Source organism: Myotis nattereri, assembly GCF_964212035.1.
Source record: "Myotis nattereri genome assembly, chromosome: 3".
In the NCBI taxonomy this organism is placed as follows: Eukaryota; Metazoa; Chordata; class Mammalia; order Chiroptera; family Vespertilionidae; genus Myotis; species Myotis nattereri.
The window spans coordinates 87,436,816-87,450,650 of record NC_138077.1 but is presented as its reverse complement, the minus strand read 5'-3'; the positions used below and the strand labels follow the sequence as shown (position 1 = coordinate 87,450,650).

The 13,835-nt window shown below is 37.3% G+C and overlaps 1 protein-coding gene across 2 annotated transcripts in view; it reads left to right on the top strand.

Annotated features, from left to right (window-relative positions):
* ZNF654 (zinc finger protein 654) overlaps positions 1 to 13,835 on the top strand; it is a 128,933-nt gene that overhangs the window by 66,770 nt on the left and 48,328 nt on the right. For both annotated transcript variants that reach the window (XM_081087080.1, XM_081087079.1), the window contains exon 3: positions 2,951 to 3,032. In XM_081087080.1, coding sequence (XP_080943206.1) covers positions 2,951 to 3,032 — 82 coding nt within the window. The remainder of the gene's footprint in view (positions 1 to 2,950; positions 3,033 to 13,835) is intronic.

Genomic DNA, 13,835 nt, shown 5'->3' with positions numbered 1-13,835 from the left:
GATGATTATTACTGTGTTGCCCTTAAAAGAGGTTGTACCATTTATCATTCCTCTACCAAACTATCAGAGCCGTGATAGAATATATCAACATTTTCATAAATATGAAGAAAAAATGGTATTTCATTTTCATAAATTTTTACTTATTTAACTATGAGTAAATTAGAACATCTTTTCCTATTTGAAAAAAAAAAATCTACCTGCATTTGTTTTCCATGAAGTTAGTCCTTTTTCCCTCCTAGTTTTCTACTGGTTGTTGGACTTTTTAAAAAAATTACTTGTATATCCTTTTTAATTAAGGAATTCAGCAAAATTCTTTCTCGGTGTATCATTTTGCTTTTGACTGCTTTTACACTTTTTGGTCTGGTGACATTTAAAATTTTTAAGTAGTCAAATTTATAAAAATATCAGTTAATATTTTTGTAGCATATAGTTGCTATGCTATATTTTGAACAGTCTTTGTATTTATTGTGTAGTGCTTAAGTGTCATAATTTTTAAAACAAGACAGTCTCATAGTTATGTTTGCATTTTAAAATTTTGATCTTTATTAGTGATTAATTTTGATAAAAGGCAAACTGTTTATAAAACTACAATTTTGTGTATCTTTTACATGACTTAGTATTTAAACATTTTGTGTTTTTTGCCTGATCTCTTTCTGGTCCAGGGATTGGGAAAAGTAGTCCCTGGTGCACATCTTGGTCCTTTCCAAAGGCACCCAACCACAGCAGAGAGAGCCACAAGCTTTGGCTTGCTGATAGCTCCAAACAGTCACAAACAGTATCTGACATTGTCTTGCATGAGAGATGGGGACTCATAGCAGATCTACTTAATACAGAGACACAAATCCAAACAGGCAGCCAAAAAACAAGCCTGAAAGGAAAGATCAAGAGAATTCTCCAGAAGAAGAGATAATTGGAGTGGAGATAAGAAATATAACAGACATAGAGTTTAGAATAATGATGGCAAAAATACTCAACAGCATGAGAAAAGATATAGTATCTATGAAGAATGACATAGCAATAATAAAGAACACAGTGAAAAAAAATACAGAGCAGATTAGGAGAAGCCGAGGATCAGATCAGTGAATTTATTAGATGATGGTAGAAAGTCACTCAACCAGAAAACAAAAAAAAACACAACAACAACAATTGAAGAAAACAGGACAGCTTAAGGGAGTTATGAAACAATATGAAATGTAAAAATATTTACATAATAGGTGTGCCATAAGGGGAAGGAAGTGAACAAGGAATGGAGAACATGTTGAAGAAATAATGGCCAAAAACTTTCCTAATGGGGTGAAGGAAAAAGTCACACAAGTTCAGGTGGCACAGAGAGTCCCAAGCAAGAAGAACGCAAACAGGCCCATGCCCAGACACATCATAATTAAAGTGCCAAAAATTAAAGAGAGAATATTAAAGGCAGCAAGAGAAAAGCAATTTGTTACCTGCAAAGGAGCTTCCATAAGGCCATCATCAGATTTCTCATCAGAAATTCTACAGGCCAGAAGGGAATGGCATGAAGTATTCAAGGTAATGAAAAGCAAGAACCTGAAACCAAGATTACTGTATCCAGCAACGCTATCATTCAGAATAGATGTTGAAAAAATAGCTTCCCAACAAAAAAAAGGCTAAAGGAGTTTATCATCACCAGACCAGCACTGCAATAAATGCCAAAGTGAATGCTGTAAGGAGAAGAATAGAGACAGAAAGAGAGAAACAGGGATACAGAATTAAAATGGCAAATAAGTACCTATTATTAATAACTGTAAATGTAAATGGATTACATGCTCTAATCAAAAGACAAGGGTAGCTGAATGCATACAAAAACATGACCCAATTATATGCTGTCTATAAGAGACCCACCTCAGAACAAAAGACTCACACAGAATGAGAATGAAAGGTTGGAAAAAAAAATGTCCATGTAAATCGAAAAGAAAAAAAGCTGGGGTAGCAATACTCATATCTGACAAAATAGACTTCAAAATGAAGGCTATGACAAAATTTAAATATTTTGTGGGAGTGCCCAGCTGGCATGGCTCAGTGGTTGAGTTTTGACCTATGAACTTGGAGGTCACGGTTTGATTCCAGGTCAGTGCACATGCCTGGGTTGTGGGCTTAATACCCAGTAGGAGCCACGCAGGAGGCAGCTGATCAATGATTCTCTCTTACCATTCATGTTTCTATCTCTCCCTCTCCCTTCCTCTCTGAAATCAATAAAAATATATTTTAAAAAATTTTGTGGGATTTGTCATTTAGGATTGCAAAGTAATATATAAAATTTTATAGTTTTCTATGCTCATGATTAGGAAATAAATAATATTTCTTCCTGTATGAGCTAATGAATTATTAAGGGCACATAAACTAATTAATAACAATATTTTTCAAATAATTTATTTGAAAATAAGGATTTTGGACAGTAGGATAATGATAATTAAGAGAAGCCTGGAGTTTGAGTGTCCATATGTCATTAATTAGATACATAATTGGTGATATTGCTGTAACATAAATGTTGGTTGAGAGATTCATGGTGACTCGCTAATATGTTTTTGTTTCTATCTATCCCTTATATTCTTCTGAAAAAAATTAACTTGAATTTTTTCTGCTTCCCCTTGTACTACGAGTATGTGCCCATTTTAGATAATCTTCACATGTATTGCTACATTTTACCACCTGGTATCCTGTTGCATTTTTTTGCAGTGTGACCACTAGTAGGAATGAGTTCATTCTGTAATTCCAGAATTTAAGTGTATTTCTTTGTATTTTTCTTGAAGATACTTCTATTAAAATTTTACTGAAAACATAAAATGAATCCTAAATGATCTATATAATGTTTCAAAGCCAACTATTTTAAAACTAGATATCTGATTACATAGCTGTTATCTATTGAGATATTTTTAAATTGGGGCAAAAGTCAAAGAAGCAATGAAAGTTATCATTCATTTATTTTTCCTAGGAGTTTCTTTGAGTTGCTGCTTTTCTTTGGAAGAGATGAGTTTTATGAAGAGCCCTTAAAGGATATTCTTGGATCATTCCAGGTAAAACAATTTACTATTTCACATTTTGTCTATATATAAAACAAGCCTTTATTCTCAACCTAAAAGTAGTATATTGGTTACTTATTGGTTATAAGTTTTTAAATTTACTCAGGTGGCAGTGCTTAAGATCCTGTTATACTGGTGGGGAAAAAGTTTCTAAAAATGATTTTTAGCTGTATTTGTAAGCAGTCCATAGATAGGATTCCAATTCTACATTTGCTATACCAGAGCCTATTACCACCACCCTGTAGATTCTTTTTTTTTTAAAATATATTTTATTGATTTTTTACAGAGAGGAAGGGAGATAGAGAGTTAGAAACATCAATCAGCTGCCTCTTGCACACGCCCCACTGGGAATGTGCCCACAACCAAGGTACATGCCCTTGATCAGAATCGAACCAGTCCGCAGACCGATGCTCCATCCACTGAGCAAAACTGCTTAGGGCCACCCTGTAGATTCTTAAGCACATCCTGGACACATACTCATTTTTTATTGCTGCAGGCTTTGGTTTCAAAGCTCCATGAAGATCTGCCCAGAGCTAGACTCAGGCTGTGTGTCTCATGCCACATTTCCCCTTGTCTATACCCTGATTTTCTCATCTATTTTCTCAATAGTCTCCCCAAGATTGGAGGCAGATTTTTTTTTGCATTCTCTATGAGAGAAGAGAGTAAAAAAATACACAGGAACATTTTTGTAGATGGCAAGAACATTTGATCTTTTTACCATTTAGGAAGACATAACCTAGTACTGTGGCTCACTAATGGGCCCTTAGCACTTCTCTGGGGTGGAATAAAGGAAGATTTGCTTTGAGCTCCCCCTAGGGGTAAAGCGTTCAGACAAAGTATCTTACATTTATTCCTGTGGTGTTAAGCACAAAGGCTGATGGTCAACCATTAGTATTCCTGTCCACCTTTAGGAAGGAGATCCACAGAGTAACAGAAGAATCATGCAATACTGTATTTCACCTAGAATTTTTATTTCATATTTATTGAAAGCAAGCTTTTAGGTTGAATAGATTTTTATTATCAATTACTCTGGTATATACACAAAACATGAAAATTATAAGCAAACTTAATTGGCTAAGGCATATCTAAAACATCTTCACATTCAGAATCTGAGTCTAGATATGCTTTTCCACTCAGTCATTGATGTCTGTTTTTCTATACCATTTTGTCTTCAGTGACATGAAAAGTGTTGATAATGTAGCATTTCCTAAAATAATAAAAGAACTAAAGTCATTGGTACTTGGCTTTAAAAAGTTTAAGCTGGCTTATAGTCCTGTTTAGCCAATTTTTGACTCCTGCTTCGGAGGTGTTGCTAAGTTGGATTAATTACCCTAAACCCATCCCACATCTTTGATTCCCAAGACTTAATGAAGTACTCTGCCAGTCTCAGATTTTATTTTGAGTCACCAATATACCCTTTTGCAAGTGTCCATGATGTCTTTGAATGTCCATTCAAGCAGAATGACAACTATATGATGACCATTACCAGGTTGACAATGGATTCTAAGATATCATTGAATATACAACATTCTGATTTTAGAGTTGTACAAATATGAAAAAATGCATGTTACAATCAGTGAAATTAGGAACATTACATTGAACATTTTACTTTATCCATTTTTATATTCAGCAAAAGGTAAAAATACCTGCTGTTATGGAGCTTACATTTTAATTAGAGCCTATATTCAAGTATTTAAAACATTGATTTTCCATTTAATTTTTCCTTTGACACTTGTGTTCTTGGCAATCCATTCTTAAACTTTTACTCAGCAAATATTTATTGAGTTCCCTCTATGTGCTAGGTACGAAGCTCTGGGACAAACAGTAGTAAGCAAAAACAGAAATACCTTGTTATTGTGGAGTTTAATTCTAGTGTGGAAACAGAATGACAATAAACCAAATTGTAAATTAAGAGTATTTTAAATGACTTAGCAAAAAATGATGAAGATCAGGGAGATAGGGAATGCTGGCATAGTGGTACTGGGGAGGAAATTTTAGTTTTAAATGGATCGTCAAGGAATTCCTCATGGAGATGTGGTCTGTGTATTGGCAATGGAAACCAATGAAGTGTCCATTGAGTAGATGACTTGTATTAGATGTATGAAATCATAACATTTTGAAGGGATATAGTCTTTTTTTTTTTCTTGTGTGCAGGGTTTCCATTCACTTATCAATATAGTTATTTCCTCAGGGGAGGGTTTATAGATTTTGTATCTCCTACTCAAATTCTAAAGCCCACCAGCCTTTCTCCTTTTTGTTGCTTTTTACAATTTCTCTGCCATTTCTGTAATTGTGTTGCTGTGGTCTCTTCCCCTTTTCTTCAGCCTTTTTAACTCCTGCCTCCTAGGAGAGACTTCACCTTTTGTTCCCATTTTAGCTTTACCTAGATAATCGTCATCCATTTTCTGAACTCAGCTGTTGCTGTTGGTGCTTCCCAGGCCTATGCCCTTAGAGCCCCAGGAAGGCCAACATGCAGTACATCCCCTTAAAACTGGGGTGTGTAATGTCTGGCTCGTGGGCCATAGAAGTCTGGAGAAATCAATTGTACTGGCCCTGCCCAGGCACTAGGGGTGAGTTAATTGTTTGACCAAATATAGGCTCATTTTTAAGTTGCTAATTGTGTATAGCCTGCAAATGACGTTATAAATATGCAAATGGCCCTTGGCAGAAAAAGATTCTCCACCCCTGCCCTAAAATCTTGCATTTACTAAGCTTTGTGGATTCTCCAAAGTTTTTGACTGACTTTTGATAATCCAATAGCCAGCCGAGTGTCATCTTTGGAAATTAAAAAAAAATTTATACTGCTAGTGTAAACTATTTCCCCAAGTGGTTTCCTTCTGTCCATCTTTCATACAGATTCATACCTGCTTAAGATCATGCTCTTTTTCCTCTACCATGTACTTGGGGGTCTTGTTAAAATGCAGATTTATGACTCAGTAGTTCTGGGGTGGGGCCTGTGACTTTGCATTTTTAACAAGCTCAGAGGTAATACCTATAGTGCTGGTACCTGGATCACACTGAGTCCGCAATAGACTAATATTCTTTTAGTTAATTATTCCTTCTGTATCCACCCTCCACTCCCTGTCCCCATATTCCAACTATAAGTATACTAGCTTTGCTACTCATGCTGTCATCATGGGTAATTTCTGTGTCTGTTTCTTCATTTGTGAAATGAGGACAATACTGTACTTGCTGCATAGGATCATCAGCTTGGCATCATTCTTAGCAAAACATCTTACTTAAGGTTTAAGGCAGGCCTGATAGCCTGTCTGGTGAAGGATGTGGCGTTTGATGTCATACTACCTGGACTTACCTGTTTTCACAATAAAACCAAAACCTAGCCCTTAATTATAAGCTTATTCTGTTCTTCCATTGATTTCTTTTTTTAAAATAAACAATTCATAAGTTATTTTTATTTATTTGTTAATCTTCACATGAGGATATTTTTTCATTGATTTTTAGGGAAAGTGGAAGAGAGAGGGAAAGACAGAGAGAAACATAGATGTGAGAGAAACACATTGATTGGTTGCTTCCTGCCCAAGCCCTTACCAGGGCCCAGGCTGGGGAAGAGCCTACAACCAAGGTACATGCCCTAGACTGGAATTGAACCCGGGACCATTTGGTCCACAGGCTGATGCTCTATCCACTGAGCCAAACTGGCTAGTGCCTTCCATTGATTTCTGATCTAAAACCTGAGATGTTCAAGCAGAAATTTTTAAGTCTTATCCACTGACTATAATTTTCCTCTGGCTTATTCCCAGAAGAAACTTCAATCTTAGACACAGATGTTCCACTCACTGGCTTCTAACAGTTTCCTTTTTTATCCCTTAGTTTCCAATAACTTATTTTTTTTACCTCAACACAAGATGATGACACATTTCTAATATGATGCACTTACCTCACTATTATTATATTTAATCTGTTCATTGGTGAATTTTTTAATTAAATCTTTATTGTTCAGATTATTACATTTGTTCCTCTTTTTTCCCCCCATAATTCCGCTCCTCCCAGTTCCCACCCCACCCTCAGCCCTCACTCCCCACCCACAGTACTCATCCATAGGTGCACGATTTTTGTCCAGTCTCTTCCCAATCCCCCACACCCTTTTCCCCCCCAAAAATAGTCAGTCCATTCCCTTTCTATGTCCCTGAATCTATTATAATCACCAGTTCATTCTGTTCATCAGATTATTTATTCACTTGATTTATAGATTCACTTGTTGATAGATGTGTATTTGTTGTTCATAATTTGTATCTTTACCTTTTTCTTCTTCTTCCTCTTCTTAAAGGATACCTTTCAGCATTACATATAATACTAGTTTGGTGGTGATGAACTCCTTTAGTTTTTCCTTATCTGTGAAGCTCTTTATCTGACCTTCAATTCTGAATGATAGCTTTGCTGGATAAAGTAATCTTGGTGTAGGTTCTTGGCATTCATCACTTTGAATATTTCTTGCCACTCCCTTCTGGCTTGCAAAGTTTCTGTTGAGAAATCAGCTGACAGTCGTATGGGTATTCCCTTGTAGGTAACTGAGTTTCTTTCTCTTGCTGCTTTTAAGATTCTCTCTTTGACTTTTGCTCTTGGCATTTTAATTATGATGTGTCTTGGTGTGGTCCTCTTTGGATTCCTTTTGTTTGGGGTTCTCTGCGCTTCTGGACTTGTAAGTCTATTTCTTTCACCAGGTAGGGGAAGTTTTCTGTCATAATTTCTTCAAATAGGTTTTCAATATCTTGCTCTCTCTCTTCTTCTGGCACCCCTATAATTCGGATGTTGGTATGCTTGAAGTTGTCCCAGAGGCTCCTTACACTATCTTTGTATTTTTGGATTCTTTTTTCATTTTGCTTTTCCACTTGGGTGTTTTTTGCTTCTTCGCATTTCAAATCTTTGACTTGATTCTTGCGCTCCTCTGGTCTGCTGTTGGGTGTCTGTATAATATTCTTTATTTCAGTCAGTGTATGCTTAATTTCTAGTTGGTCCTTTATCACAACCTTGAGGGTCTCACTAGATTTCTTGAGGATCTCACTACATTTATCGGCGGTTTCTAGAAAGTTCTTGAAAAACCTTAAAAGTGTGGTTTTGAACTCTATATCCAGTAGTTTGCTTTCCTCCATTTCTGTCATTTGTGACCTGTTTCTTTGTCTCGGCATTTTTTTATGCTTCGCTGTGTCTACAGAGTGGCTTTCTGTGCTAAGTGTCCTATAGGGCCCGGTGGCTCAGCCTCCCCAAATAGCTGAGGTAGACACTCTTGGTGCACCCCCTTGTGGGCTTTGTGCTCAGTCTTGTTGTAGTTAAGCCTTGATTGTTGTAGGTAACACTGGGAAGATTTGACCTCCAGGCCAATTGGCTGTGAGAATCAGCTGTGTCTACAGTGGGAGAACTTCTGTGCTGGAGACACCCTTCTGGGGCAAGACTTGCTTCAGTGGGGCTTTGGTGCTCACTGAGTCTGCCCCCTGAGTGTGTCCTTTATGGATCTGTGGCGTTATAATTGGATGGTCCCACTCTGACCACTGGGTACACTGGCTCTTGGATCTAAGGAGGTGCTAATCTAGCCTCTGCCTGAGGCTACCCTGCAGAAGCCAGCTGTAAAGCAATGCAAGTTGCCCTGGGGCCTTGGGCAGCTGCAGTTTGTTAAGTAATTTTCAGATTACAAAGGGCCGGGCCTTTCATAAGCAAAAGCCTCCGTGCACTGCTTGGGCGGGGTGGAGCCCCAGGGGATCAACTGGGTGGGCAGAGCGAGCAGTATGGCTGCTCTCAGTCCTGTCCTCAGAGGCCCTGGCAACCACTGCGTGTGCCTCCGAGAGAAAGCTGCCCCCGAGTTCCGACCAATGCCAGACAGTCCCGTTTCTCCTGTATGAGTCTGGGTCCCCAGAGACTCGCCCGGAACTGGAGCTCAGAGCCTGAGACTCCCTCCCAATTGAAAAAGACAATCGTGACCTCAGCTGCCAGCCCTCTCCGCATGCACCTCCGCACCTTTGTATTTTACTTCCGCACCGCACCTCCTCTGAGTCTCGGTATGCTTTTCTCTTTCCTTCTAGTTGTAGAATTTCCACTCAGCCAGCCTTTCTGTGATTCTGGATTATGTCCTTTCCGTCTTTTAGTTGTATTTTTGAAGTGGTTGTGCGAGGCAGCAATCTCCGGTGTTTACCTATGCCGCCATCTTGGTTTCCCCCTGGTGAATTTTCCATAGGCTTGTGATTGAATTCATACAGTAGGCCTCCAGACACCATTAGTTTAATGACATTTTCTAGATTCCCAGTGAAATTACAAAAATAATATAAAATAAGGAAAAAGTTCCTTATGAAACATAGGAAGGACGAAGACCTGTATCAAGAACTTGGACAAACCAGATTGAGAGTTGGGCCAAACAATATTTGATTAACTGAATGCAATTAAATAGGGGAGTTTGAGAGAGAGAGAGAGAATGAGAAGTGGGATCTCCCAGTGCTATCTAGTAATGACCTCCTCTCCTCACACCCACACATCAGTGTATAATAAGAGGGGCTAGAGGAAATAGTAGGTGGTAGGGCATTTGATGTGTGGTCAGTGTCATTTTTGTTGGTGCTTTTAAAAAAAAAGTTTTTAGTTTGTTAATCCTCCCATGAAAAATCTGCACAGTCACCATAGATAAAGTCAGTGAAGAATCTACTCTTTCTGTTGTCCAGTCTCCAGCTCACTTTTTGTCAGCACTAACATTGACCTTTATAGTCCCTTTGATTTTTCTCATTCTGTTCTTGTGTTTCTTTTGCTGTTGTCTTGAGGTCTTCTTCTTGTCATACTGGTCATGTCTTGCAAGTCTGTGTTTGAGTTCATTTTTCTTTGCATAATCCAAGGAATCAAATCATGCCAAAGCCAGTAAATGGTCTTGCCACCACTAAAATGGGTTCTGAATGCAGATACAAAGATGACACCTGGTATGGTCTTACACATTTTGGCCAGTTTTTCACGAATTTTCTGTCTTAGGTTGCCTGCTTAGGTGAAGGATGTCAGTGATCATTTGTTCCCACTGAAATAGTCTGTTGGTCATGAACTTCCTTATCCAGATAGTTACGGTGTTGTTCATGATGGAGGCTAATATTCAAGCAGCCAGAGAGGAAAAGAGTTGTTGGTGCTTCTTGAAAGTTTAGCAAGTGTGCACCATAGCCCACAGAACAGGAATTGTGATATGACTGTTATACCTACATTAAAAATGGGATGTATGACTCTGCATGAGAGCATTCCTTCCATCAAGAGAATGAAGATATATCCCAAACCAAATGTAGCCTGTCCCAATACCCAGAGGTGAGAGAATCTTGAAAAAGTATGGTTGTCTCCCATGTAGTTGCCTCTTTACTGCCTCATAGGCCATTGATCTACCAAATGAAAACTCTCCTTCTCTTTTGCTTTGGGCTCAGGATTCCACAGAGAGACTTATTTACCCATTAGTAAAACAGCTCTCAGTTCTAGATATTCTAGAGAAAGATGAATAAAGAGAATTTCATTTACCATCAATTACATGGTAACATACGACAGTTATAAAAGAATCAGCTATGAGCATTATTTACAATAGCCAAGATCTAAAAATGGCCCAAATGCCCATCAGTAGATAACTGAATGAAAAAGCTATGGTACATTTTTACAATGGAATACTATGCAGTTTAAAAAAAAAAAAAAAAAGAGGATCTTAACTTGTGTAATATCATGAATGGACCTGGAGATTATTATGCTAAGTGAATATAGCTAGTCAGAGAAAGACAAATACCATATGATCTCACTTATATGTGGAATCTAATGAACTGATGAACAAAATAGAAACCAAGGCATGGATATATGAAACAGACTGACAGCTGTCAGAGAGAGCAAGGTACAGGGGACTGGATGAAAGAAGATGAAGGGATTAGTCAGTGAACATATATATATGCATAGATCATGGACACACATAACAGTGTGGTGATGGCCAAAGAGGGAGTTGGGGGTTGGGTGGAGGCAGGAAAAGGAGGGGGTGATGGGGACATTTGTAATAGTGTCAACAATAAAAATAAAGAAAAAATATGAATTAAAAAATTCAGTTATTTTCTTGCTGGGGTTGATTTCAGGGTATCTTCCATGAAACTAGAAATGACATTTTAAAGAAGGGAAAACCCCAGAGAATGTGTGAAAGTAAATATTGCATAGAGATGAAACTACTAAATTAAAAGTATAGTAAAGGCAATCAACAGCAGATTAGCTCCAGAAAAAAACAAATCAATGAAGGAAATGATATCTAGAAATTAATTTTCAATTCAAAGTTATGTGTAGTCATATCTGGTATAATCTTCAATTTTCAGGATGAAGGGAAGTTCCCACAAATGCAGGACTCATGTAGAATAAACACAATTCCCACAAAAGGAAAAATATTATCAGGCTGGCAATGACTTTCCATTATAACAAATGCCAGCCTAAATAGATACCTTCTAAAGAGTTTTTCAAGAGAAAAAAAAAATATTGTTTACTACAGTTGCCCAAGCCCTATAGTTTGAGAGGGCAATAGAAATAAATAGTCCAAATACTTGGAAAACAAACCATCTACATGTCATTTACCAGGAAAACAAAGAATTATGACCGCTGATTTAGAAATGATCAAAACAAAGAATTTACAAAGAAAGTTGTTAAAAAAATAAAAGAAATAGGATTGACCAGAGGAAACAAGTTAAAATTAGTGGATTATTATTAATATGGCTATTAAGAAAATTCTATCAATGTCAGAAATGTTTCTGGAAAAAATACATTTTAAATAAAAGCACATACATAATAATCTAGAACTAAAATCTCAGATTATAGTATCGATGGGGATAGGAAGATAGAGGAGAATTAAGTATATTATTGGGTATCTAAACTGAAGTAACCACACAGGGTAGGGTCATTCACTATGTGGATGGTGATTACAGGGGGAAGAGTGGGATATAGAAAGAAGGTAGTTCTACTTTAGACACAGAGTTTTAAATACCTTTGGAACATCCAAGTACTAATGCCCAATTATGGTTGGATACATGGATTTATATTTGTACCTTTCTAGTTTTTATTTTTGAAACAAAAATATATATATATATATATATATTACTTTTATAAATGAAGAGAAAAATTGGTATTATAAAGTGTTTTTTGTTGTTGTTTTTTCAATTTAGAAAAATAAAGGAGACTTTGGAGTAGTCTGCGAAATGCCAACCAGTAATTTAGATGCCTTACTTCTACCTCAGAGAAGACTATCTCTATCCCTTGAGGACAATGTATAAGTCAGAAAAATCTTTTCTGTTCAGACTAGAAGTAGGTCTTAGTTAAACTTTCTTGCAACTCCACCCAGTTTTTTTTTTAAATCTGCTTGTCCTTCTTTAGGTGAGTGGGGAAAAGGTGGGAGGTAAGGAGTATAACCTTCCAAGCAGGAGGACTGTCTTATTGCAATTGTATCATAAGAGCATAAAATAATCAAAAGTAAAAGAACCAGCCCTGACCGGTTTGGCTCAGTGGATAGAGCATCGGCCTGCGGACTCAAGGGTCCCAGGTTCGATTCCGGTCAAGGGCATATACCTTGGTTGCGGGCACATCCCCAGTTAGGGGGTGTGCAGGAGGCAGCTGATCGATGTTTCTGTCTCATCGATGTTTCTGACTCTCTATCTCTCTCCCTTCCTCTCTGTAAAAAATCAATAAAATATATATATATAAAGTAAAAGAACCAGCCTCAAGAGAGGAGGTTATATAAATTCCTTCATTGTTAGTTATCATGTTAATTGTTAACTGTTAACTGTACTGTACCCACCTAAGTAAAAGAAGTATGTGTCTATCATCTTAATTTTTATCCAATCCCAGAGTTTCCCTGCTTTGCTTTCTCCTGCCTCTCTAATCTATCACTAATGGATTTCATGTAACCCACTTCTCTTCCTTTGATGTAATGTATAAAACAAGGTGAAAAACTATCATTCTCTGGAGCATTATCCCAATACATTGAGATTGTGCTTCCCGGCAACTGTCTTCAGTTTGGCTCAAATAAACTCACAAAAATACTTAAAAAAGAAAAAAAAAGAGAGAGAGGAGGTAAAATAAACTATTCCCACCCTGTTTCACTGGAATGTTGACCTCACCTTTTAAAGTTAGAGTGTGTATTTCCTGGCATTATAAATCAGCACATCTCTTAGATTTTTTTTTTTTTTTTTAGCCAATATGAAGTTTAGAATTATTGACTTTCTACTAAAACCTTTTGAGGACCATGTTCTTAGATTTCTTGGAATAAGTTGCCCAAAGACTTAATTTGGTGAAGTCCTAATCGTGGTATTCAAAAATACCTTTGCAGTTGTGGCTTTTAAAGAATACAACCATAGTAGTAAGACATTTTGTGAGTATCAGTTTCAAAATTGTGTTCCCACATGGTCTTTTCTAATAGAAGTTCTGTATTATGTCTGCTCAACAACATTTTGCCTGCATATTACTTCTCTCCCTTGAATTTTTCCACTGTTAATCAAAACACTAATCACACTATATTCAATCTGTGGTTTGATAGTCTTTCCAATAGCACTGTTAGACCTGGTGGGTAGAGACTGACTCATCATTATGTCTCCAACACTTTGTAGTTTTACTTGAGGGAAGATTAAAAATGGCGGTGGAATAAGTGGATGCTACACACACAGGTTCCCAGGGTCAAAATGAATTATTCAACTAAAAAAATCAACTGAAGACTAGCTGGAGAAAACCCTGATAACCAAAGACGGAAAGTGAAGACCATATAGAGACTGGTAGGAAGGGTGGAGGCACGAAAGGGCTGGCCAGTTTCCCACAGACAGCAGCTTAATT